Source organism: Pongo pygmaeus, chromosome 2 (assembly GCF_028885625.2).
Source record: "Pongo pygmaeus isolate AG05252 chromosome 2, NHGRI_mPonPyg2-v2.0_pri, whole genome shotgun sequence".
NCBI lineage: Eukaryota > Metazoa > Chordata > Mammalia > Primates > Hominidae > Pongo > Pongo pygmaeus.
Window position 1 is genome coordinate 84,405,916 of NC_085930.1, and position 24,851 is coordinate 84,430,766.

General features: G+C 41.3%; 1 protein-coding gene across 7 annotated transcripts in view; it reads left to right on the forward strand.

Moving 5' to 3' along the window:
* The window catches only part of EOGT (EGF domain specific O-linked N-acetylglucosamine transferase), a 38,540-nt gene extending 14,758 nt beyond the window's left edge, over positions 1-23,782 (forward strand). For 6 of the 7 annotated variants that reach the window (XM_054482746.2, XM_063661851.1, XM_054482747.2 and 3 more), the window contains exons 10-18: positions 808-911; positions 9,908-10,000; positions 10,352-10,423; positions 10,551-10,637; positions 11,416-11,484; positions 16,164-16,225; positions 19,144-19,263; positions 20,486-20,588; positions 21,154-23,782. In XM_054482746.2, coding sequence (XP_054338721.1) covers positions 808-911; positions 9,908-10,000; positions 10,352-10,423; positions 10,551-10,637; positions 11,416-11,484; positions 16,164-16,225; positions 19,144-19,263; positions 20,486-20,588; positions 21,154-21,300 — 857 coding nt within the window. In that variant the 3' untranslated portion in view covers positions 21,301-23,782. Of the gene's footprint in view, positions 1-807; positions 912-9,907; positions 10,001-10,351; positions 10,424-10,550; positions 10,638-11,415; positions 11,485-16,163; positions 16,226-19,143; positions 19,264-20,422; positions 20,589-21,153 lie in introns of those variants that run through there. The other variant, XM_054482748.2, reaches the window with a different exon arrangement.
* The last annotated feature ends 1,069 nt before the right edge of the window (positions 23,783-24,851 follow it).

Consider the following 24,851-nt stretch of genomic DNA (forward strand, 5'->3'; position numbering starts at 1 on the left):
TTGCCATCATTGCCAGTACTTCCATGATGAACAGATGTTGCTTAATTGATTTTTTTTTCTGGCTTTTTTTTTTTTTTTTTTTTTTTTGAGACGGAGTCTCACTCTGTCATTCAGGCTGGAGTGCAGTGCTGTGATCTTGTTTCACTGCAGCCTCTGCCTCCCAGGTTCAAGCAGATTCTCCTGCCTCAGCCTCCTGAGTGGCTAACCACGCCTGCCTAATTTTTGTATTTTTAGTAGAGATGGTATTTCACTATGTTGGCCAGGCTGTTCTCGAACTCCTGACCTCAAGTGATTGGCCTGCCTCAGCCTCCCAAAGTGCTGTGATTACAGGTGTGAGCCACTGTGCCTGGCCCCTTAATTGACTTTAAAAAATAAATGATCAAGCTAGGCATGGTGGCACATGCCGCCATAGCAAGACCCCACCCCTGATAAAAAAATAAATAAAATCAGAAGAAATAATGAGTTGTCTCCATGGCCCTGTAGTTCTACTCAGTTTTGAGTTAAATAGACCTACCTTGTTTTTTTCTGGGAACTTAATGATCACTTGTTACTTGGGATATATGGGAAAATGCATTCCTGATTTTAAATAACCAATTTTAGAGTGACTTTTGAAACCCAATCAGTCCATAAATTGAGGACTACCTATGTATCTAGATCATTTCATTTTGGAAAAACAAAACAGTTATTTTTTCCCCCATTTATTTAAACTAAAATTCTCTTAAACTGTAAATAGATGGGATAGAATAAAACTTGCTTGATCATGTGTTCTTTGGTGTTAATTAATGTAGTTTCATTTTCCAACACTAGGTGTTAACATGTATCACCACTTCTGTGATTTCATCAATCTTTATATTACTCAGCACGTTAATAACTCATTCAGTACTGACGTGTACATCGTGATGTGGGACACCGTAAGTAAGAATGTGCTCTCCGCTTCAGTACTGTCTTTCCCTTGTATCAGTGTGTGACTCTGATGTTGTGAAACAATTTTCAAAGACACATACATTTCAACATGCACACCCGCACATATGCGGAGGGATGCGAATGTATCTGTACATATATGTGTTGACACGTGCATATACGTATAGGCAGATAGGTATGTATGTGTGTACCTTCGTTCTTTGAATTTTAGAATGAGGCAGTGAGGAAAGTTTCTTTCCCTTTCTGGGTGGGCGGGGCTCCAAAGGCCAGAGATTCAGTGACTTTGGCTCGGTATTCCTCTGGGACACACATATGAAAGACTGCCATTCAGCTGGGCGTGGTGGCTCACGCCTATAATCACAGCACTTTGGGAGGCTGAGGCAGGTAGGTCACTTGAGGCCAGGACTTTGAGACTAGCCTGGCCAACATGGTGAAATCTTGTTTCTACTAAAAATACAAAAATTAGCCAGATGTGGTGGCACACACATGTAGTCCCAGCTACTCAGGAGGCTGTGCTCAGAGAATCACTTGAACCTGGGAGGTGGAGGTTGCATCGAGCCGAGATTGTGCCACTGCGCTGCAACCTGGGTGACAGAGCAAGACTCTGCCTCAAAAAAAAAAAAAGGCCGTCATTCACTCAACCTCTATAACCTATGTTGGAAGTGCTTGCCTCTGTTTACTGTTGGGCCTTTTGCATTTACTGTCTGCCTTTGCTTAATAGCAGCTTCCTCGTTACTATGTCCTTTGTGCTGAATTATGCTGTGTGTTTCAGCTCACTGTATAGGGCAGGTCTTAGGCATGCACATAAATACATGTGTTGAGTGACACCTGCTATTTATTTGTTTTTAGTGCAATCTTTTTTACCTTCTCTTTCTTTGCCTGTTTTTTCCCTGCTTCTTCCCATATCTGGCCCCTCCACCTGCTGAGGAAACCCCAAGATGTGCCCCAGAGTCTTCAGCTCTGAAATGAGATAATGAGATAATGACACTTACCTAGGTGTCATTTTGAGAATGAACCATACAGTGTGTGAACAGTCACCATACCTGGTATGCAGTACTTGTGCTCTGAATGTTAACTGTGACAATTACAATAAAGAGAATAAATGGTTTGTAGTGTACATAAGAGAGGCTGCCTAAACTGGGAAGTTGGAACACCCACCAAGGCGTCATATAAGGTTCCACTCAACATTCTGACTTACAACACTGATATGCTTGGCTCTTGGTGTGAGTCTATTCAGGAGGACGTTGCAGGGGAACCACAGCTTGCTGGCAGGGCAGCCTCAGGTGTTTCTTCCAGAGGGAGTGCTAGCAGTTCACACAGCACAGCTCAGGTGCAAGGAGACAAGATTCGCCTGGGACAGGTACAGGAGATGCCTTGGCTTAATTAAGAGCCTCATATCCTGTAGGGGCCAACGTCTCCTGACACAACTGTGTTGGCAAAGTCCTCAGGATCCCTGAAAGAGACATGCCTGGTTCCAGGAGTCAGTGTACTCAGGGAATCCGAAACATGGCTTTCCCAGTCCAGATGCAGTTTACCCATCAAGCATCTTTTTAGATCAGAAGCAATGTTGCCTAGGCATACGGTTGACACAAGCTGTCGTCATTTGCAGAGAGCCGACTTAGCTAGTTAACAGGAGGTCAAATTCTCATGCAGAAGGAGAGACAGTTTTGCTGACCCTTTTTTCACTGATCAGAGGCTTGTAGTAGAGCTGTGTAAAAAGATTTTCAGGATCACTGCTCCCTAGACTTTGAGTTAGATTTGAAGTCTGATGAGACTATAATTCTTGGCATGTTAATGCTTTCTTTTATTTTCCATCTATATGCATTTACATTTTCCTCTTGTATTTGAATTTTGCTGCCACCACAGTTTCATTTCTTGAAAATGTTTTGTGAGCAAAATGAACAACAGTCCCTTTCTTTTCTTCTTTTTGTATCAGTGAAGTCAAGCCACACTCACCAGCCATTACAAGCCCTAAATTATTAACTCAGGGTTGTTTTGCCCTTTTTAAACAACCTATTTTTAAATTTTTAATTAACCTAAATTATGTTACTTCATTTCATGCTCATGACCCCCCGTGGACTTGAGTTTTCATTAGCTTATTTTACAGACAAGAGGCCGAGGCCTGAGCAGCAGGTGAGTGTTCTAAGATAATGCAGTCAGCGAGGGCAGAACCAAAGTTTCCATCCAGGCAGCCTGACCCCAGACCTGTGCTCAGACACCATAGTGCTCTGTCGTCTTCTTAAAGTCCTCTGAAGAGGACTCTACCTAAGTTGCCAAACTAAGTTGACAGAAATTTATCAGATGCCTTCCAGAAGCTTGCTTGTACCTGTTGCATGCTTTTCCACATCTTCCTCAATTGGGCTAAGTATAACTTAGTCACATTAGCTCACTGTAAGTGAGCCAGCTCCTACAACCCTCCCCTTCTCTGTGGCTGCTGGAGTAGGATGCACGGCCACCATGAAGACCCCAGGTTACTCAGTCAGCTGTGCATGAGGCATGAGGGCAGTCTGACCTCAGCTCTGGCACAGATAAGCAGGATGGGTATAGCCCAGCAGGGTGGCCGCCTGGTGTTACCCCCTTCCTTTGCCACCCGATGTGCATCCATTTTAAACCCGCACTCTTGGTCAGAGAAGCCATTTACTAAGCCGGGTTCTCAGGACAGGCAACTCTGCCAGATTGCTCCGTAATTCAGGCCTACAGGGTAGGTTGGATGGGGAGGGCACTAAGTAAGGGTTTGTGTGGCTGCTGTTTCCCTTTTGTTGGTAAGACCTTAAATTAAGCAGCACTGTGACTTGCGGGCTGATTATGACATGAATCCCTCACAGCGGATGGTGTTGCCAGAGTCCTGATGGTCTTGGATGAGCAGTTTGTTTGCCCAGGGAAGAGCAGGGAGGTAGCTGTGACTGCAGTTCACATCTTGGTGATATTTTCCAAACTGTCATCACAAGGAAGCCTATGGGGCCTTCCCTCTCCTCCTTGAAAAGCTCTGCAGTTTACTCCCTTCAGCATGTGGCATCCTCAGTGGGATGGGCAAGGCCACCAACCTGCAAACATGCATAGAGGGACCCATCTTCAGATGCCTCCCTGGGCACTGCAGGGTTGCTCTTATCAAACAGAATGAATAAAAGGAGAAATTACTGCAGGCTTTCCACATTTGCTTGTGCTGAGAAGTAGAACAGCTTTATGATTACTTTTTTTTGTTTGTTTTTGAGGCAGAGTCTTGCCCTGTCGCCCAGGCTCAAGTGCAGTGTCGCAGTCTTGGCTCACTGCAACTTCCGCCTCCCAGGTTCAAGCGATTCTCCTGCCTCGGCCTCCCCAGTAGCTGGGATGACAGTGTGTGCCACCACACCTGGCTAATTTTTATATTTTTAGTAGAGACGGGGTTTCACCATGTTGACCAGGCTGGTTTTGAACTCCTGACCATAGGTGATCCGCCTGCCTCGGCCTCCCGAAGTGCTGGGATTACAGATGTGAGCCGCCATGTCCAGCCATGATTACTTTTTTAATTATGAAAGTAATACCTGATTATAATGAGTTCAAACAACACAGAAGTATGTGAAGTTTTTTAAAAAGTCTCCTTCTTCCTCTCCAATTCCCTGTTCCCCCCAAGGGTAACTGCAGTTAACATGAGTGTGAGTCCCTTGCAGGACTCTCTTTATTTTAATAAGTGCAAATATGTCACCCAAGCTAAAGTTCAGGAATATGATCCTAGCTCACTGCAGCCTTGCTCTCCTGGGTTTAGGTGATCTTCCTGCCTCAGCCTCCCAAGTAGCTAGGACTACATGTGCATGCCACCATACCTGGCTATTCTTTTCTATATATATGTTATATATGTGTTATGACAATATATATAGTCATAACGTGTGTGTGTGTGTATATATATTACTGTCTTCTGATTTGACATCTGGCTAATTTTTAAATTTATTTTCTGTAGAGACAAGATCTCGTTATGGTACCCAGATTCGTCCTTGATATGGTTTGGCTGTGTCCCCACCAAATCTCAGCTTGAATTATATCTCCCAGAATTCCCACATGTTGTGGGAGGGACCCAGGGGGAGGTAATTGAATCCTGGGGGCCGGTCTTTCCTTTGCTATGCTTGTGATAGTGAATAAGTCTCATGAAATCTGATGGGTTTATCTAGGGTTTCCACTTTTGCTTCTTCCTCATTTTCCCTTGCTGCCACCATGTAAGAAGTGCCTTTTACCTCCCACCATAATTCTGAGGCCTCCCCAGCCATGTGGAACTGTAAGTCCAATTAAACCTCTCTTTCTTCCCAGTCTCGGGTATGTCTTTATCAGCAGACTGAAAATGGACTAATACAGTAAATTGGTACCAGTAGAGTGGGGTGTTGCTGAAAAGATACCCGAAAATGTGGAGGTGACTTTGGAACTGGGTAACAGGCAGCGACTGGAACAGTTTGAAGGGCTCAGAAGAAGACAGGAAAATGTGGGAAAGTTTGCAGCTTCCTAGAGACTTGTTGAATAGCTTTGCCCAAAATGCTGATAGTGATATGGACAATAAAATCCAGGCTAAGGTAGTCTCAGATGGAGATGAGGAACCTGTTGGGAACTGGAGGAAAGATGACCCTTGTTATGTTTTAGCAAAGAGAGTGGCGGCATTTTGCCCTGCCCTAGAGATTTGTGGAACTTTGAACTTGAGAGAGATGATTTAGGGTATTTGGCAGAAGAAATTTCTAAGCAGGAAAGCATTCAAAAGGTGACTTGGGTGCTGTTAAAGACACTCAGTTTTAGAAGGGAAACAGAGCATCTAAGTTGAGAAAATTTGCAGCCTGATTGTGCAATAGAAAATAAAAACCCACTTTCTGGGGAGAATTTCAAGTTGGCTGCAGAAATTTGCATAAATAGCAAGGAGCCTAATGTTAATTCCCAAGACCATGAGGAAAACGTCTTCAAGCCATGTCAGAAACCTTCATGGCAGCTGCTCCCATCACAGGCCTGGAGGCCCAGGAGGAAAAAGTGGTTTCATGGGCTGGGCCCAGGGTCCCCATGCTGTATGCAGTCTAGGGACTTGGTGCCTTGTGTCCTAGCTGCTCCAGCCATGGCTGAAAGGGGCCAATGTACAGCTCAGGCTGTGGCTTCAGAGGGTGGAAGCCCCAAGCCTTGGCAGCTTCCATGTGGTGTTGAGCCTGCAGTGCACAGAAGTCAAGAATTGAGGTTTGGGAACCTCCGCCTAGATTTCAGAAGGTGTATGGAAACACCTAGATGCCCAGGCAGAAGTTTGCTGTAGGGGCGGGGCCCTTATGGAGAACCTCTGCTAAGGCAGTGTGGAAGGGAAATGTGGGGTTGGAGCCCCCACACAGAGTCCTTAGTGGGGTGCTGCCTAGTGGAGCTGTGAGAAGAGGGCCACCATCCTCCAGACCCCAGAATGGTAGATCCACTGACAGCTTGAACTGTGCATCTGGAAAAGCTGCAGACACTCAACACCAGCCCATGAAAGCAGCCAGAAGGGAGGTTGTACCCTGCAAAACCACAGGGGCAGAGCTGCCCAAGACTGTGGGAACCCACCTCGTGCTTCAGCGTAACCTGGATGTGAGACCTGGAGTCAAAGGAGATCATTTTGGAGCTTTAAAGTTTGACTGCCATGCTGGATTTCAGACTTGCATGGGCCCTGTAACCCCTTTGTTTTAGCCAATTTCTCCCATTTGGAACAGCTGTAATTACCCAATACCTGTATCCCCATCATATCTAGGAAGTAACTAGCTTGTTTTGGTTTTACAGACTCATAGGTGGAAGGGACTTGCCTTGTCTCAGATGAGACTTTGGACTGTGGACTTTTGGGTTAATGCTGAAATGAGTTAAGACTTTGGGGGACTGTTGGGAAGGCATGGTTTGTTTTTTAATGTGAGGACACGAGATTTAGAGGGCCCCGGGGCAGAATGATATGGTTTGGCTATGTCCCCACCAAATCTCAACTTGAATTATATCTCCCAGAATTCCCACGTGTTATGGGAGGGACCCGGGGGAGGTAATTGAATCATGAGGGCCAGTCTTTCCCATGCTATTCTGGTGATAGTGAATAAGTCTCATGAGATCTGATAGGTTTATCACGGTTTTCCGCTTTACTTCTTCCTCATTTCCTCTTGCTGCTGCCATGTAAGAAATGTCTTTCACCTCCCGCCATGGTTCTGAGGCCTCCCCAGCCATGTGGAATTGTAAGTCCAGTTAAACTTCTTTTTCTTCCTAGTCTCAGGTATGTCTTTATCAGCAGTGTGAAAACTGGCTAATACAGTCTTGAACTCCTGGCCTCAAGTGATCCTCTCACCTCAGCCTCCCAAAACACTGGGATTACAGCCATGAGCCACCATGCCTGGCCAATATGTTTATATTCTTATGGAAAGTATACTGTCTGTCTCATATTGCCACCTTAGTATTATCTCTGGAATGTTTTTTTAAGTCAGTACCTTTAGGGCTATCCTTGCTTTAGGTATTATGTGGTATTCTGTTTAATGGATGTTTTGGAAGTTGGATGCATGCACCCGTGCATGTATTCATTTCTCACCCCACCCCCCGCATCACATTTAGTTTTGTTTCCAGTTCTGTGCTATTTACTGAAATGTGACTGTAAACACATACGTCCTTTCAATATATCTATATCTTCACATGCTCATCCTAGCATTTCTGTAGGACAGATTCCTGTAAGTGGAATTTCTAAGTCATAGATTATGTGCATGTTTAAATTTGAGACACACTAAAGGAAATTTTATGTCATCTTGAAGACTATCCAAATATTCTTCAACATGAGTGTAGGAAGAAGCCCCTCCTTCCCAAATGGTGGATAATTTGGACTTGGGAAACAGGGAAAAGAAGCTTCTGGAGGTGGTTCTTATTCAGTAATGTATGACTTCCCTGAGGAAGGATCAGTCAGGATTTTACTGTATTTTATTATTAAAATTTCCTTTCAAACATATTTTATTTTATCTGAAGTATTTTATCTCAGGAAATCATCTAGAATCACTTCTTTTAATTGCCCTTTATTTATTATTGAGCCAGAACAGGGACATTTCATTTTAGATGGTGTTGAAAAGGGCCTTTATTAGAATGGCATTGGAGGAACATGGAAAGAAGGCTTTTTTTTTTTTTTCACATCTAACAGATCTCAATAACTTTGAAATAACTGTAATATGTGCAACGTAAAATTTTCAAAATCTGAGAAAAGAATGCTGTAAAGATAAAATGACATGAACATAATGTATAACTATAGAGTTTGAATGTAATGCTACAATGCGTATTTCTGATTTCTATTGGCTGAATTTTTCAATCTAAGTGAAACCATTTAAAAATTAATTGATCTTCTCCTTAGCTAATGGAGCTCATAATTAACTACTTTTCAAAAAATAAATGAGGCTGGATGTGGTTTCTGTAATCTCAGCACTTTAGGAGGCTGAGGTGGGCAGATCACTTGAGCTCAGGAGTTTGAGACCAGCCTGGCCAATATGGTGAAACCCCATCTCTATCAAAAAATACAAAAATTAGCCGGATGTGGTGGTGTGTGCCTGTAATCCCAGCTACTCGGGAGGCTGGGGCAGGAGAATTGCTTGAACTTAGGAGGTGGAGGTTGCAGTGAGCCCAGGTCACGACATTGCACTCTAGCCTGGGCGACAGGGTGAGACTCTGTCTCAAAAAAAAAAAAAAAAAAAAGCATGTGGTAATTATACTAGAAAGAACTAATTCCTGCTGAGAGGCAGCTGTCAGATGGAACTGGCAGTACAGGCTGAGTTGAATCCCAGCTCTATAACTCAGCTGCTTTGCAATGTAGGCAAATGACTTAAAATTATGTCTCAGTTTCCTCATCTGCAAAATAGGGAAAATGATATTATCAACTCATTAGGCTTGTGGGTGGCTTAATGTACATTAATAATGTCAAGTGCCCAAAAACAGTGCCTGGAACACAGGAAGTGTGTAGGATGCTATTATTATTATATAAAGTTGTTATTGACACCATTAATATTCATGGGAAATTACCACTTTTTATTCACTAGTCAATGGGTGGGGGGACATTTCATAGAATTACATATATTATATATTTTTATTTTATTTTATTTTGTTTTATTAGAGACAAGGTCTTGCTCTGTTGCCCAGGCTGGAGTATATGGCATGATCATAGCTCACTGCAGCCTTAAACTTCAAGGCTCAAGTGATCCTCCCACCTTTGCCTCCCAAAGTGCTGGAATTACAGGCATGAGCCACTGTTACCAGCCTATATTTTTAATGTTAAAACTTTCTTTTTTTTTTTTCTCGAGATGGAGTTTCGCTCTTGTTGCCCAGGCTGGAGTGCAATGGCATGATCTCGGCTCACTACAACCCCCACCTCCCGGGTTCAAGTGATTCTCCTGTCTCAGCCTCCTGAGTAGCTGGGATTACAAGCACATGCCACCATGCCCGGCTAATTTTTGTATTTTTAGTAGAGATGGGGTTTCATCACATTGGTCAGGCTGGTCTCGAACTCCTGACCTCAGGTGATCTGCCCGCCTCGGCCTCCCAGAGTGCTGGGATTACAGCCGTGAGCCACTGCACCCAGCCAGTGTTAAAACTTTGAACCCATTTTCTTGCTCTGAAATTTTTGTCCAAAGTATTTTTCATTCACCGTGATGGTTTTTGCACACTGAGCATAAGAGTGTGTACAAACGGTGGCATATGTGTGTGTTGTGTGTATCTATAATTTGGATAAGATGTTCACAGGAAAAAACCCTGAACTACAAAGATGTGAGAATAAAAGAAGGTAGAAAAATGAAACACTATTAATGGCTAAGAGTATAATTGTGATAATTATTTCTGATGATATTTCATCAAATTAGGCATTTGCTGTGGCCCAAGATGAAGATCCATTTTGCTTATATGGATTTTATGAACTTGAGTAGGATTGTTAGTTTTTAACACAGGCAAATTCAGGTATTTTGTTGCATCTTTGAAAAGTCATGTTGTATCCTTTTATTGCCCTAAAACCTTGTTTTGTTTCTACTTGCAGAGTTCTTATGGATATGGTGATCTATTCTCCGACACATGGAATGCATTTACTGATTATGACATTATACATTTGAAAACTTATGATTCCAAAAGGGTACTGGAAATTTTCCTGAAATGTCTGAATATTTCTTGAGTGCAGATGACTCACTCATAAAATAAACATTTATTATGAGTTCCTATTAGCCATTACCACTGATTTCTGAATTTCTGAATTTCTTTTATATAATTAGAATCCTCAGTGTTGTTAATCATGCAGCCTTTGAAAACTTTTTTCTATAATCTTTCCAAAAATATGAATTCTGTTCTCTTTGAATGAAATAGTGTGTTATTCAAGCAATGCAAGATGGAGATTAATTAAAATCTATTTTTCAAAATTATATGTGCTATTTTGGTGCGAAGGGTGCAAGTTACATCCTCTTATCTTTTAATGTATCTTTGTTCTTAGGTATGTTTTAAAGAAGCTGTTTTTTCATTACTCCCCCGCATGAGGTATGGGCTGTTCTATAATACTCCTCTGGTAAGCACATTGTCTACCATTAGCATTCATATTAACAGACATTATAACATTTATACATAACTTGACAGTATCTTAAATTACAATACAGAAGTATTCATTGTAATATGAACGAGTGTTTTTATTTTAGATATCTGGCTGTCAAAATACTGGACTATTCAGGGCATTTTCCCAGCATGTACTACACAGACTAAACATCACACAAGAAGGACCTAAGGTAATGAATACACTGTGGATTCTGAGGTGGGCTTGAGTTTTTTTCCCTAATAAAAATTGATACCACCTTTTCAGAAACAGAAATAATCAGGAGACCATGTTTTTGTGTTAACATTTTCTGGGGAGGCCAAGGCAGGTGGATCACTTGAGTCCAGGATTTCAAGACCAGCCTAGCCAACATGGCAAAACCCCATCTCTGCAAAAAATACAAAAGTTAGCTGGATGTGGTGGCATGTGCCTGTAGTCCCAGCTACTCAGGAGGCTGGGGCGTGAGAATCGCTTGAACCCGGGAGGCAGAGGCTGCAGTGAGCCAAGATCATGCCACTGCACTCCCGCCTGGGCGACAGAGCAAGACTGTCCCAAAACAAAACCCAAAAACATTTTCTGACCTGGAGTCATCTGAAACCAGGTGTCAAAAACCTATAAAAGAGAAACTAAGGGATATTACAAGAATGTGCTTCCTCCTGCCCTCCTTTCCCCTTTCATTGGCTGTATCTCCCTCACCTCCCCAAATGTTCATCTAACATACACAACCCCTGCCAAAAAATTCACCCACCCAACCAAACAGACAATGTAATGAACTGGTTTTTGCCTTTGGTGGTTGAAGTGGATACATTTTTATTCCCTGAGAGTGGTGAAGGAATCAGGCGAAAAATGAATGGTTCTATTAATGTATCCTGTTGAGTTTCATCTCTGTGAAAGTCACATTTGAGGTTCAGATGTTCATTCATCTACCCAGGCATATACAGTGTTATTTTACTGTTTGATTTTGATTACAGGATGGAAAAATTCGAGTCACTATTCTTGCACGGAGCACAGAATACCGGAAAATCCTAAACCAAAATGAGGTTAGTTTTTGGTATGCATTTTTAATGCCTTCATATTGAATTCATAAAGCAAATTGTGTGTGTTTTCTTTTTTCACATTACATTAAAAGCTTTGGTTTAAAACTATTAGTTTTGAGAAAAGTTTGATGGCCTATGCCCAGTTTATTTATTGGATTTGAATTTCTAGTGAGATTCACCAAACCACTCATGGACAAACTACCTTTGCCTTATAGTAAATGTTCATCTGCATCAACTAAGCATGGAAAAAGCTGTCTGAATCTTGCCTTGACTGCAGTAGAGGGCATCCGGACAAACAAGTAGCAATAATGTAAGACTTCCTTTTGCATAGTTGATGCAAAAGCTGGTTGAGGCCATTAATCCTGTGGTATCAGCAGCAGATTCAGTTGGAAGAATCTCTATACATGACCACGTCTTAGAAACTGCACTTTTGGCATCCTGACTCATTTCAGTAGCACCAACTCATAAATTACATTTAACCTCAATGAGATCACCATGCAAGGCCACTACCTACAACATCATGGCCTGAAGATAGCCTCTCAGTAGTAAGAATTTATTCTACAGTAGTTAATTGAGCACCTGCTATGTGTCAGGCCATGTTCTAGGCCCTGGAGATAGAGTAGAGTAAAGACGGGGAAGGTGCCTGACCTCATGGAGCTTACACTGTAGAGGTGAGAGACAGATAAGAAGTAAGTAAAAATGTCAATAAGTACAGTGATGTCAGGCAGTGATAAGTGCTTCGAAGGATGAACCAGGGTGATTCATAGAGACTGGGGATGTGGATGGAAGGGGGTTGGTACTCACACAAGAGCATTCAAAGAGACACTGCTTAGACTGAGACCTAATCAGAGAAGAATCTAGCAAGGGAAAGAGCCTCCCGGGCAGAGTCAAATGTATTCTAGTGGACTGAGCTTTCGGTATTCTAGAAACAGAGAAAATACCAATATGACTGTAGCATCTTGAGAGAGGTGGGGCGATATCCAAGAAGTCAGGCATGGTTCAGGGGGCCGCAGATCGTATCAGCCTCCTAGACCTTGGTGGGAGAGGGATTTTATTCCAGTGTAGGGGAAAGCCACTGTGAAGTTTTAAAGCAGAGCGTTGTTGGTAGAATAATGTCTCTTCCTCCTCCTCCCAAAGGATGTCCACATCCAAATCCCTGGAACCTGTGAACAGGTTAGGTTACATGGCATAGGGAAAGTAAGGTTGCAGATGGAATTAAGGTCCCCAACCAACTGGCCTTAAAGTAAGAAGATTATCTTGGATTATCCACGTGAGCCCAGTATAATCACAAATGGGTCTTAAACTCCATCTGCTAGAGAACTTTTGCCTCGGCCTGGACAGCTCTTTTCTTCATTGGATTCTTCTCACTGATCAGATCTGAGTTCATCATTTCCTTAAAAGTGGGAGAGGGAGGCAGGAAAGAGAGAGAGGGAGATATAAGGGAAGTGGGGCCAGAGAGATGCCACGGTGCTGGCTTCGAAGATGGAGGGGGCAGGCCTATGAGTCATGGAGTGTGGAGGGCTTCTAGAATCTGGAAAAGGTAAGGCAGTGGGTTCTTTCCTGGAGCTGCAGGAGGAACACAGCCCTGCTGACACCCTGATGTTAGCCCAGTGAGACCCACGTCAGGCTCCAATCCTGCAGAACTGTAAGGGGATAAATTGTGTTGTGTTAAGCTGCTAAATATCTGGCAGTTTGTTACAGCAGCAAATAGAAAACAAATACAGAGGGAGAGACATGAATTGACATTTATTTTTAAGTCATTCTGCCTGTAAGAGAGCAAGGAGATTGATCAGAAGTTGTTATTGTGGCCCAGGGGAGAGTGTTTAGCCAAAGTGATGACAGTAGAGATGACATGGTAGATGGATTCAAGATATATTTTGGAGATAGGACCTATGATACTTACTTTTGGAATGTAAAAGTACATTCACATTAGAGAAGGCCAGGAAAGGTATCAAGGATCAAGTGTGACTTGAGGCTTTTAACTTGAGCAGATAAGTGGAAACAAACTGGAAAATACTTAGTAAGAGGAAAGCTGGGGGTGGGTGTGTGTGTGTCATGTTTTGATGGGTAAAATATTTTACACAGACTAATTTGGCTGCCTAACAGGCTGATCAGAATTATGTAATTAACATCTCTTCCTGAGACCAATATGGATTACAGAGGACATGAACATATGGCATAATGAGGTGTTAATTGTAAGCTCTGTGGATGGAAGAAATGAGCAGTGTGTGTGTGGAGGGTGTGTGTGATTGTATGTGTGTGTTTAAAGACCTAGAAATAAGAACGTGTGTTTAAAGACCTAGAAATAAGAACGTATCAAATAGTGCAATGTTGGGTATACAAATGGGAAGCCTCAGTAGCCAACAGATCAACAGTGTATATTGGTATAGACCATACATATTGAGTGCAATTGGAGGTCAAGCATATTATTGTGTGCTCCTTTTGTACATTGTGCCCCCCAACCCTCCCAGCAAACCCATGAGGTAGGTATTGTATTATTATCCTCTATTCTAGACAAGGACACTGAGGCTCAGTGGTTAAAAAACATGCCTAAGGTCACCCAGCTGGTGATTAGAGTAACGGGGGCATGAGTCAAGGTAGTCGGGGACTGAAACTACTTTCTTAGCCAGAGTGTGCTACTACTAAAACAGCAAATAGATTTCAGAGGAGGCAGAATCTACCTCTGGCCCCAGTCCATCAGGAAGGGGCAGGCTGAGGAACAGCATCAGGCCACTGCAGAGAAGTCCAGTAGAAAGGTATAGTGCTGGCAGATGTTTTAGTGCATGGTGTGAGGTTTTCAGATCCAGTCATGCACATTGCCCAGATGATGGCACCCAAAGGCGAAATTTGATCATTCAGCCCCCAACTCCAAGCCAAAGAGCACCCAACTGGCTGCTTCTTTCCTGAGGATTGGATGTTACTAGAAAGGCAGCTCCTGGGAAGGGAAGAAAGCACCTTTGGCTATACTTTGATTAATAAATAGGTATTTATTAATCAACCCACATGGCCTCATTAAATCATGGGTTGTGGAATCCTGCCCAACTTTAGGGTTTGAATAGCCATCGGAAGGGATAGGGCCACCTTTCTCGTGCAACTAGAAGTCATGAAAAAGGGCATGCTTGCCCTGAGACCGTCAGCACACGTGATTCCTTTTATGTGTGCAATCTTGTTAAAAGACCAAGGCTTATGCCATCTGCCATCTCTCCTGTAAAACAGAATTCTAATCTTCTTACCCCTTCAACTCTTTATAAGAGTTCAGGGGCTGTCTGGAGAGAGAAATTTCTATGTTATGACTGTGTGTGTGCGTGTGTGTGTGTGTGTGTGTGTGTGTGTGAGAGAGAGAGAGAGAGATGGGAGGGGATTAAATGTTGGTCACTGCTTGTTGCTTTCTGTAAGCAGGACAATAGAGTGCACTGGTTAAGAACACAGGTTCTGGGGTCAGAAGACCTAGATTTATTTTTGGCTGAGCATTTGGGAGCTGTGAGATCCTGGGAAAGTTATTTCACTTCTCTGAGCCTATCTTGTCTAATTTGTAAAGTGGGCATAGTACTAATACTTACTTGGTATGATACTTGGTATGATTTTTTTTTTTTTAGACAGAGTTTTGCTCTTGTTGCCCAGGCTGGAGTGCAATGGCACGATCTCGGCTCACTGCAGCCTCCATCTCTCGGATTCAAGTGATTCTCCTCTCTTAGCCTCCCGAGTAGCTGGGATTACAGGCATGTGCCACCACACCCAGCTAATTTTGTATTTTTAGTAGAGACGGGGTTTCACCATGTTGGTCAGGTTGGTCTCGAACTCCTGACCTCAGGTGATCCGCCCGCCTCGGCCTCCCAAAGTGCTGGGATTACAGGCGTGAGCCGCTGCGTCCGGCCACTGGTGCGATTCTTACGAGGATTAAGTGAAGTAAACCTAAGGACACTCTTAGAAATGCCAGCACCATTTACATGCCCCATCAATGATACTTGCAACTGTTGATGTTGCTGTTGCAGTGCAGTGCATGCCACAAGGCAACATGATACAGGTGCAGAAATTTCTGAATGGTGGTGATCCCCAGTGGCCTAACTGTGAGGGACAGAGAACCATGACTATATTTTTGATAATAGATTAACAATGCTTTGTTACTTTCTGTTTGCTAGAAGAATAATTGTTTTTCCATGTAGAAGTACTGAAAATGTTTTTCTGCCAAGACCTTAGTGTTTTCAGAGGATGAGGTTCAAAGCACTAGTGGTTTGTCTGAAATGAGATAATGGATGGGACAAAAACTCTTAAGGTAAAGTCTGGAACATTTTGGGCATACTGGTGCCCAAAAGTGTACGTTGAAAGTTGAGGGAATAATAAGCAAATGGTAATAACAACAATTAATGGTTAGTTATTTCTGTGCCTAGCACTTTGCTTCCATGAATTGTCTTCTCCTTTCAGCCTCACAACAACACAGTGCATTGGTATCTGAGGGAGGCAGAGTCATGTGTTCACAGGTGGGGCCTGGATTTGAACTTAATGACAGTTCAGAACTATTGACCTGAATGATATTTATTTATTTTCTTTTTATTTGTTGTTGTTACCAAATGATATTTAATATCTGAAATAGTATATGTAAAAAAAGAAATGTTAGGACTCATAAAGGAAAAACAGAAGTGAAAGAAGGAAAAGAAATGCTAAATGTTTCTGTTTTTTCCCAGCTTGTAAATGCACTGAAAACAGTATCTACATTTGAAGTCCAGATTGTTGATTACAAGTATAGGTAAGTAATAGCCAATCTCAGCAGACACTGTCAACTTTTGCTTGGATGAGGTCAAGGGGGCTAGAAAGCATTTTTCCAGTGGGAGCCATTGGCATTTGTAGGCCCAGAAGGGACAAGTAGACACTATAAATGAATGAAATGGGCAGGTGAAGGCCCTGGGAACAAGGGCAGTTACTCTTTGGCTTTCTGGGGCCTGATGTTGTGACTCCATCTCCTTATTCAAAAGAAGTGATGAATTCAGATTTTCATTTAAAATTTCAGAATTTTTTGTTTGTTTTTGAGACAGAGTCTTGCTCTGTCACCCAGGCTGGAATGCAGTGGTGCCATCTCGGCTCACTGCAACCTCCACCTCCTGGGTTCACGTGATTCTCCTGCCTCTGCCTCCCGAGTAGCTGGGACTACAGGCATGTGCCACCATATCTGGCTAATTTTTGTATTTTTTGTAGAGATGAGGTTTCACCATGTTGGCCAGGCTGGTCTTGAAGTCCTGACCTCAAGTGATCTGCCCGCCTCTGCCTCCCAAAGTACTGCGATTACAGGTATGAGCCACCATACCCGGCCTAAAATTTCATAATTTTAAAAAATTGGCAGACTGGCCGCGGTGGCTCACGCCTGTAATCCTAGCACTTTGGGAGACTGAGATGGGCGGATTGCCTGGGCTCAGGAGTTGAAGACCAACCTGGGCAACATGGTGCAAACCCATCTCTACTAAAAAATACAAAAAATTAGCCGAGTGTGGCAGCGTCTGCCTGTAGTCCTAGCTGTTCGGGATGCTGAGGCAGGAGAATGGCTTGAACCCGGGAGGTGGAAGTTGCAGGGAGCTGACATCGCACCATTGCACTCCAGCCTGTGTGACAGTACGAGGCTCTGTCTCAAAAAAAAAATTGGCAACTAGTTCAAAATTTACAGATGTTATAAACCTAATTTGCCCTGCCTGCTGCCAGATTTCAACATCTGACTTAAAATTATTTATATGGGGATAATTTGAGGGTCAGAGTAACATGAAATTTTAAAAAATCTTACCAAATATTTACATTTCTTTTAAAACTCTTAATACAACTAAAAGGCTTAGAAAGACAGAATATGCCTATTATTCACAGTTTAGGTAATTCCTGTTGCTAGAATTACATCTTCCTGGTAAAAGTAGTACATGTTTCTGGTTGAAAAAGTCAAGCAGTATAGAAAAGATCAAAAGGAAAAGTGAAAACTTTTGTCTTTGTGTCCACCTACAGTCACAGCTGTGTTTCCCAAATCTAACACTATGAACACTTTCCAGTTAAAAGAAGTATACATATCCCAGCATGTGGGTATCTAATATAGATACACTTAATTTCAGAGAATGTAAGCATGGGAGCTTTGTACTTCATTCATCATACATTAGTTCATTTGCGCAATAAATCTCTATTGGGGACCCATGAGCTGGTCACCAGTCTCAGCAGTAGGAATCCCATTATGGCAGATGGCATATTCCTGGTCTTGAGGATCTCAGACATCGAATAGAGATAAATAGCAATCGTAAAAACAGCTACTATTTATCGAAATGTACTTTTATGCTTACTTGCTTTATCTCATCTCATGCTTTCAACAGTCTTCTGAGTTGGTCCAGCTAGTCCCATTTTACAGATTATGTAAAATCTGCTGCGCTGAAGAAATGTTGTGTCAGTGTTGCTTGAAGAAATGAGTGAGCCAAGACGGGGCCCCCACATCAGTCCCAAAACCATTCACTGAGATGAAGCTGGGAAGAAATGGAAAGAACTGGGCAGGGTACCTCTGAGGCTGTATCATTGACTGGCTTTTAAGGATATGTTGTAGTTTCTCAGATAAGCAAGAATGACAATGAATTCATACCTTGCCAGTCTGCGGGAAATATTAGTAACATGTTGGCATGGGGATTGGTGAGTGCGGACCACAGGCGTTTCCACAGCTGGCAGTGCAGGGGTATGTTCACCTGGGTGAATGGCCATCCTTCCCTTGGCATCAGTTCACATTCCTGGAGAAACTGAGGCACATGTTCTCGTTGTGATACACATACACATGGAGCTGTCTTCCTTTCCCTATTTGGAGTTTTTCTTGTTAGCTGGTGTAAAAGGGAATTCAGCTTCCCTTCGTAGATCCAAAATAATCTTGATCATTTATTTTTCTTTACTTTGGGTAAAGTGGGGCTGGGAGATCTCATTTCTTTGTGTTTATTCAGAGTGTCACCCTTATTCCAGCATTTCTCCCTAGCCCTCACCTCAGTGAATTGTTTGGGGACTGATTTTTGGTTCAAAGTTTAAACACTGGTTAGTGTCTTGGATTTAGAGAACATTTGTACAGTCCTAACATGCATAAAATTGTGGATTTGTCTGTTCCAAAGGCAGGATAATGCCCTGGTGGTATCTGAGATTGTTTTGGATGTACCCAGATGGCATTAAAAAACTTAAATCACACAAGGAGAAATGTTTCTTTTTAAAAAATAGTTTTTAATTTAGTGCTAGTGTGTCACAACATCTCTTTAACACTTGCCAATTTCTCTTTTTCATGAAGAAAGAGCAGGCCTCAGGCTCTGAGCTTTCTCTTGCAATAGTATCTGCCTCGATTTGAACACTACTTAGTTTGATTATATCAATTTTTACAATTTTGTTGATGTCATATGTCACTGCTTTTCCATTTAAGACAGATATTAAAGCTTCCTTTAAAAAAAAGTACTTAAACCTAAAAGGATAGGTGAGCTTACTTAGAAAATATGTTAAATTATTAAGAAATTTATTAATTACTAGAGTGCACTTGAAATTGGCAAAAATGCGTCTTAAAAATGGAATGTGGTTCAAAGTGGGCAGTACACTTTTATAAATATCCTTACTGTGAATCATGAACTAACTCAACCTAATACTTCTCTCTTCTCCCCATCTCTCTCATGTTATTCTGTATGTTCACAGAGAACTTGGGTTTTTAGATCAACTAAGGATCACACACAACACGGACATATTTATTGGAATGCATGGAGCTGGTCTGACCCATTTACTTTTCCTTCCAGACTGGGCTGCTGTATTTGAACTGTAAGTGTTTGGAGGCAGTTTTACACTGAAGCAACTGATAATGCTTTTTTTGTGTGCTAAAGCTTTCATTCTGAGCATCAAAAGGCTTAATATTTAATCATTCAAAAAGAGAAGTCACATCATATAGACATCTGGAAAGAAAAAAGGCCTGAAGCTAAAAATACAAAGTCTGCAGCCTGCACTTAGTAAGCCACCTACCCCTTCGTCTTCCCATCCCGAGCATGATACGGAAGATGTGAATCTGTGATTTCCTTATTCTGAGTTTGTTCCTGCATACCTCCCAAACTCTGAGTGTCTTCTTGCAAACAGTGTAGTTATTGTCTTAAAAGAAAGCATTTATGTCTCATGCACAACATAGCTCCAAAACACAAGCCAACCACTTCACTTAGTGCTTGCTGATCCCATACACAGGGAAACAGGCCTTTGGGTGTTAATGATTTGCCCAGGGCATACTTTTAACTCAGTGGTTGGTTTGTGGAGACATGGCTTTCCCTCTCATAATAATTCTGCTATTGGCACTGTGCTCCATTTTAGTTCTTGAGACACTAATAGCAGTTACTGTTACCTGGTTCCCCCCATTATGTCTAAATATCTGGATTCTATGGTTTCATTTTAAAAATGATTTGACTCTGTATTTAAATAGGAGGCTATTTAGGAAAAAAGTTGTCATGAACTTCCAATACCCTGCAAAACATTTCGAAAATATATAGATATATGTAGAGAAATAGCCAGATAATGGATTCTATCTCCATCATTTCTCTTATAGAGAGAGAAGGAATGATGGAAGAAAGGAGAGGGAAGGGAGAGAAATGTAACTGAGAAAACTCAAGCCTTATAGTCTAATGGACCTGGGTTCTACTTTTGCATCCTTCACTATTTAGTTATATGACCTTGGAAGTGTTACCTATCCCCCTTGCCACTTACATACATTTAAAGACAGAGGTATTATAAGGTCATGTCAAGTCCATAGGCAGCAGGTCCTATTGAATAAGGTCAATTCTCTCCATTCCATGACCCTATTTTGTTTTTTAAAAGTTAATTTCATTTAGTTCAGAGAATATTTTTACATTCTCTTCCTCAGTCTTGTTTACTATCTTCCTCAGTCTTGTTTACAACCTTTTACAAGGACATATTTGGGAGCTGCATTTTATTTTTGCAGAGTTGTTGATTTGGCAAAAACCTTGGACAAAAGCCTCATGTTGTGACACCGTTGTGCCCTTAGGTACAACTGTGAAGATGAACGGTGTTACTTAGACTTGGCCAGGCTGAGAGGCGTTCACTACATCACTTGGCGACGGCAGAACAAAGTCTTTCCTCAGGATAAGGTAAAGTTCAATCACAAAACTTACCTTGCTTCATTTTTAATTGGTTTAAAGTATCCAATTATTGATATGAAAAATGGTTATTGAACTTGAGTGCTGCAAAGATAAACTGTTCTCTGGAATACTGAATTGTTTTATATTTTCAAATAGGAGAAAAAGGGGAATTAAGCAACCTATATCTTTAATGTTACAAAGGCAGCTTCGTGAAATTTGGGCTTAGAAAGATCTATTAGATTATATATAGAGAGGGGATCAACCAGTTACAGCCCTGTGGGCAAATCCAGCCCATGACATGTTTTTGTAAAGAAAGCACAGTCGTGGCTGTCTGTTTATGCACTGTCTCTAGTTGTTTGTGCACTTCAATGACAGACTGGAGTAACTGTGACTGAGACCTTAGAGTCAGCAGAGCTGAAAATATTTATCATCTGGCCCTTATCGGGAAAAGTTTGCTGGTCTCTGATGTAGAACATAAATTAAGTTGCCTTAGCCAAAGTAACATAATTTCCTGCTGTAGAGAAAACCATGCCCTCAGTGAGTTATGGATTCGTGTTTTGGTTTATTTTCACAGGGCCACCATCCAACCCTTGGGGAGCACCCGAAGTTCACCAACTACTCTTTCGACGTAGAAGAATTTATGTATCTTGTCCTTCAGGCTGCAGACCACGTATTGCAACACCCAAAGTGGCCATTTAAGAAGAAACATGATGAGCTATAAATATGTTGAGTCTGTTTGCAAAAAGAGAGTGTTTAAACACTCCAACACCCAGACTTAGAATTAAATCAGTAAAGCAACCTGTTATTTCCTATCCCTGAATTACCTTTTCTATGCCAAAACATACCTTCAGGATATTGTTATGTGTTTTATAGACGTTCAGTGTTTCATGTGGTTTTTGTGTCATTGCTGTTTATCAATAGCAATAATTTTGCACTGAAAACTTTTTATAGTTCAAAAATTGAGCATGGACTCCCCGGTATACTTTAACTTTCTTTCTTTCTTTTTTTTTTGGAGACAGAGTCTCACTGTCACCCAGGCTGGAGTGCAGTGGCATGATCTCAGTTTATGCAACTTTTGCCTCCCAGGTTCAAGTGATTCTTTTCCCTCAGCCACCTGAGTAGCTGGGATTACAGCCTGCACCACGATGCCTGGCTAATTTTTGTTGTTGTTGTTGAGACACAGTTTCACTCTGTCACCCAGGCTGGAGTGCAGTGGCATGATCTCGGCTCACTGCAACCTCTGCCTTCTGGGTTCAAGTGATTCTTGTGCCTCAGCCTCCCAAGTAGCTGGGATTACAGGCGTGCACCACCACGCCCAGTTAATTTTTGTATTTTTGATAGAGACGGGGTTTCACCATGTTGGCCAGGCTGGTCTCGAACTCTGGGTTCAAGCATTCCTCCCACCTTGGCCTCCCAAAGTGCTGGGATTACAGGTGTGAGCCACCACGCATGGCCCTGAACTTTCTCTTTTTAGGGATACCAAAGTTTTCAACTTTTTCAGCTTTAGAATTTGTAAATATTTTTGTAGAATATCATATGACTGTAATTCCAGAGTGTTCCAACTTGTTTATGATATATTTGGGTAAATTTACAACTGTTCTTTTATTTGCCATAATCTGGTTATAACACTGTGGTAGGAAAGGAAAACATGCAAAACACACACACACACACACACACACACACACACACACACACACACACACACACACACACACACACACACACACACACACACACACACACACACACACACACACACACACACACACACACACACACACACACACACACACACACACTTGTGATTCTCAGTACCAAGCTATAGGACCATGTTATATATCAGAGTTTAGTCACCTCCAGGTTATATGCATCAAGAACCTGAATAAATCATGCCACTATATTAATTTATATTTACATGTTTTATAATTAAATCACGTTTTCCTAAAATGTAGCAACTACATGTGGTAAAAGCAAATTAGAACATTCTGTAGGACTGTTTTGCATACCTTCTATCTGGTTTCCACTGATTCTTTCTTAGCCATGGAGAGCATTTGTGATTAATTAATTTATATATAAAATAATGGTTTCCATTTTATGCGAGTATCTGTAACTGCATATACCAGTGCGTGTGCATCTACCTCTGTCAGCATGAAAGTATTCCAGTCTTTAATTTCAAAAACTTCAAATTAGCCTCATGAAAAGAATTTTTCCCTGTAAAAAGTAAGACCAAGAAAAAACAAAGACGTGTGACTTATTCAATGAAAGTGAAAAAGAAGCTATAAGAAAGTGTCATTGATTAAAAAGAATATCTGGAATGTAGCCCCATTCTGAATGGGATTCATTTCTTACTGCTTATGAACCTTCGATTTAGTAGTCAGAAACCATGGATTTATTTTACTGCACAATGTGAAGTTTACATTTTATTAACACTTGAATAGTTAATTTAGAGACTAGTTACTTCTATTTTTTAAAATAATGGAGTAGCAAATTACAGAATAGCTAAATAATTTTTTAAAAACATTTTACAGTTGTAAAAAATATCCATCAGAAAAATGACACACGAAACAAAATATCTGGACCTTTACAGAAGATGTTTGCTGACCCTCACTTTAAAGGATTTGAACAGTCTTCTAGAATTGAGGAATATTTATTAAAATACCTGTAAAGAAAATAGTGAATCACTGTGGCAATGGCTTTGATTCAGACCTTAAAATCACATAAGAAGAATTACAACATGTTACGGATTTTTAAGTGACAGATATTGCAACTGTTTTTTTTGTGCAAAATACTGAGTAACCACTGGGAAAATATTTCAGATGAAAGGGATGACAAAAGTATGTTGCACTTTGCATCAGCAAGGCATTGACTTCTGAAAAAATGATCTGAAAAAAAAGTTTCACCGTTTGTCTTCTTACCTCATTTTAAGAAGCATGTGAAAATGGGATGCTATAGACTAGTGAGAATTTCAGAAATTGAGAACAATTTCATAATACAACTGCTATATTTGAAGAGAGAGTACATTTTATATAAACAGGAAAATACATTTGACACTTTATGGAATTAACTTTTATGAGACTTTTGTGGGAACAGAAGGTCTTCAAACTGTAAAATGTAAAGATTGCTCTTTTTATTAAGTCTTTAACAGGGATGTATTTCATTGTATGTTTTGGGTATGGCTTTGGAATAAATCATTTTATATTTTATTTGAATATCAGAACCATTTTTAAGGTTTCTGTGTCTGAATGTTTCTGTGCTTCCTTTTTGGCAATCTAGTAGCTCTTAGATTATAAAAATTAAGTACCTCTCTGATGAAGAATTCAGTTTGATCAAAAATACCTTTTATTTAGCAGTTTATTACATAATGCTTCTATAAATGTTATATTGTATAATCATTACCAAAATGACATAAGAATTATGGTTCCTGTTTTTCATGTGAATAATGCTTCCCTAAAGATCACAAGCCTTCTGATTCCACATTCACAGTCTTCCATTCGTTTAGGGAAGTCTTCCATTCCACTCTAGGGAAGTTACGGGACTTCCCTGAAGATCACAAGCCTTCTTCTGATTCCACGTTCACAGTCTTCCTTTCATTTATTTACTTGTTCATTCAATAAATATTGATTGGGCCACAACTTTGTATCAGTTACTATTCTAAGTTCTGGGAATATAGCAAAGAAAATAGATAAAAGTAATTGCCCTCATGGAGCTTACGTTCTGATGGAGACAGACATTAAACAACATAATGGAGCTTACATTCTGGTGGAGACAGACATTAAACAACATCAATAAGATGCAGTGTGCCAGATCCTGATACATGCTATGGAGAAAACCAAAGAGGGATGTGGAGTCTGGGGTTGGGTGGAGTCCTGCACACTTAAGTAGGGGGTCAGGGAAGTCTTCATTGACTCAAGACTAGAAGAAGGTGAGGGGTGGAGTTATGCAGATAACTGGACAAGGAGCATTCCAGGAAGCTAGAAGAACATGTGCAAAGGCCCCAAGGCAGAAGCATGCCTGGTATGTTTGAGGAACAGCAAGGAAGCCAGTGTGGCTGGTGTGATCAAGGGCAGAGGAGTAGGAGGCAAAGTCAAGAGATAATGCAACAAGGGTGTAGATGGCAAGGTTCTGATGAGATGGAAGCCATTGAAGGGATCTGAGTAAAGGAGTAAAGTCCTGCCTTATCTCTAACACACTAACTCTAGCTGTTATGCTGAGAATAGGGTGTGGAGGGATGTCTTAGAAAAACAGATTCTGGGATGGAGATTTGAATGCAGA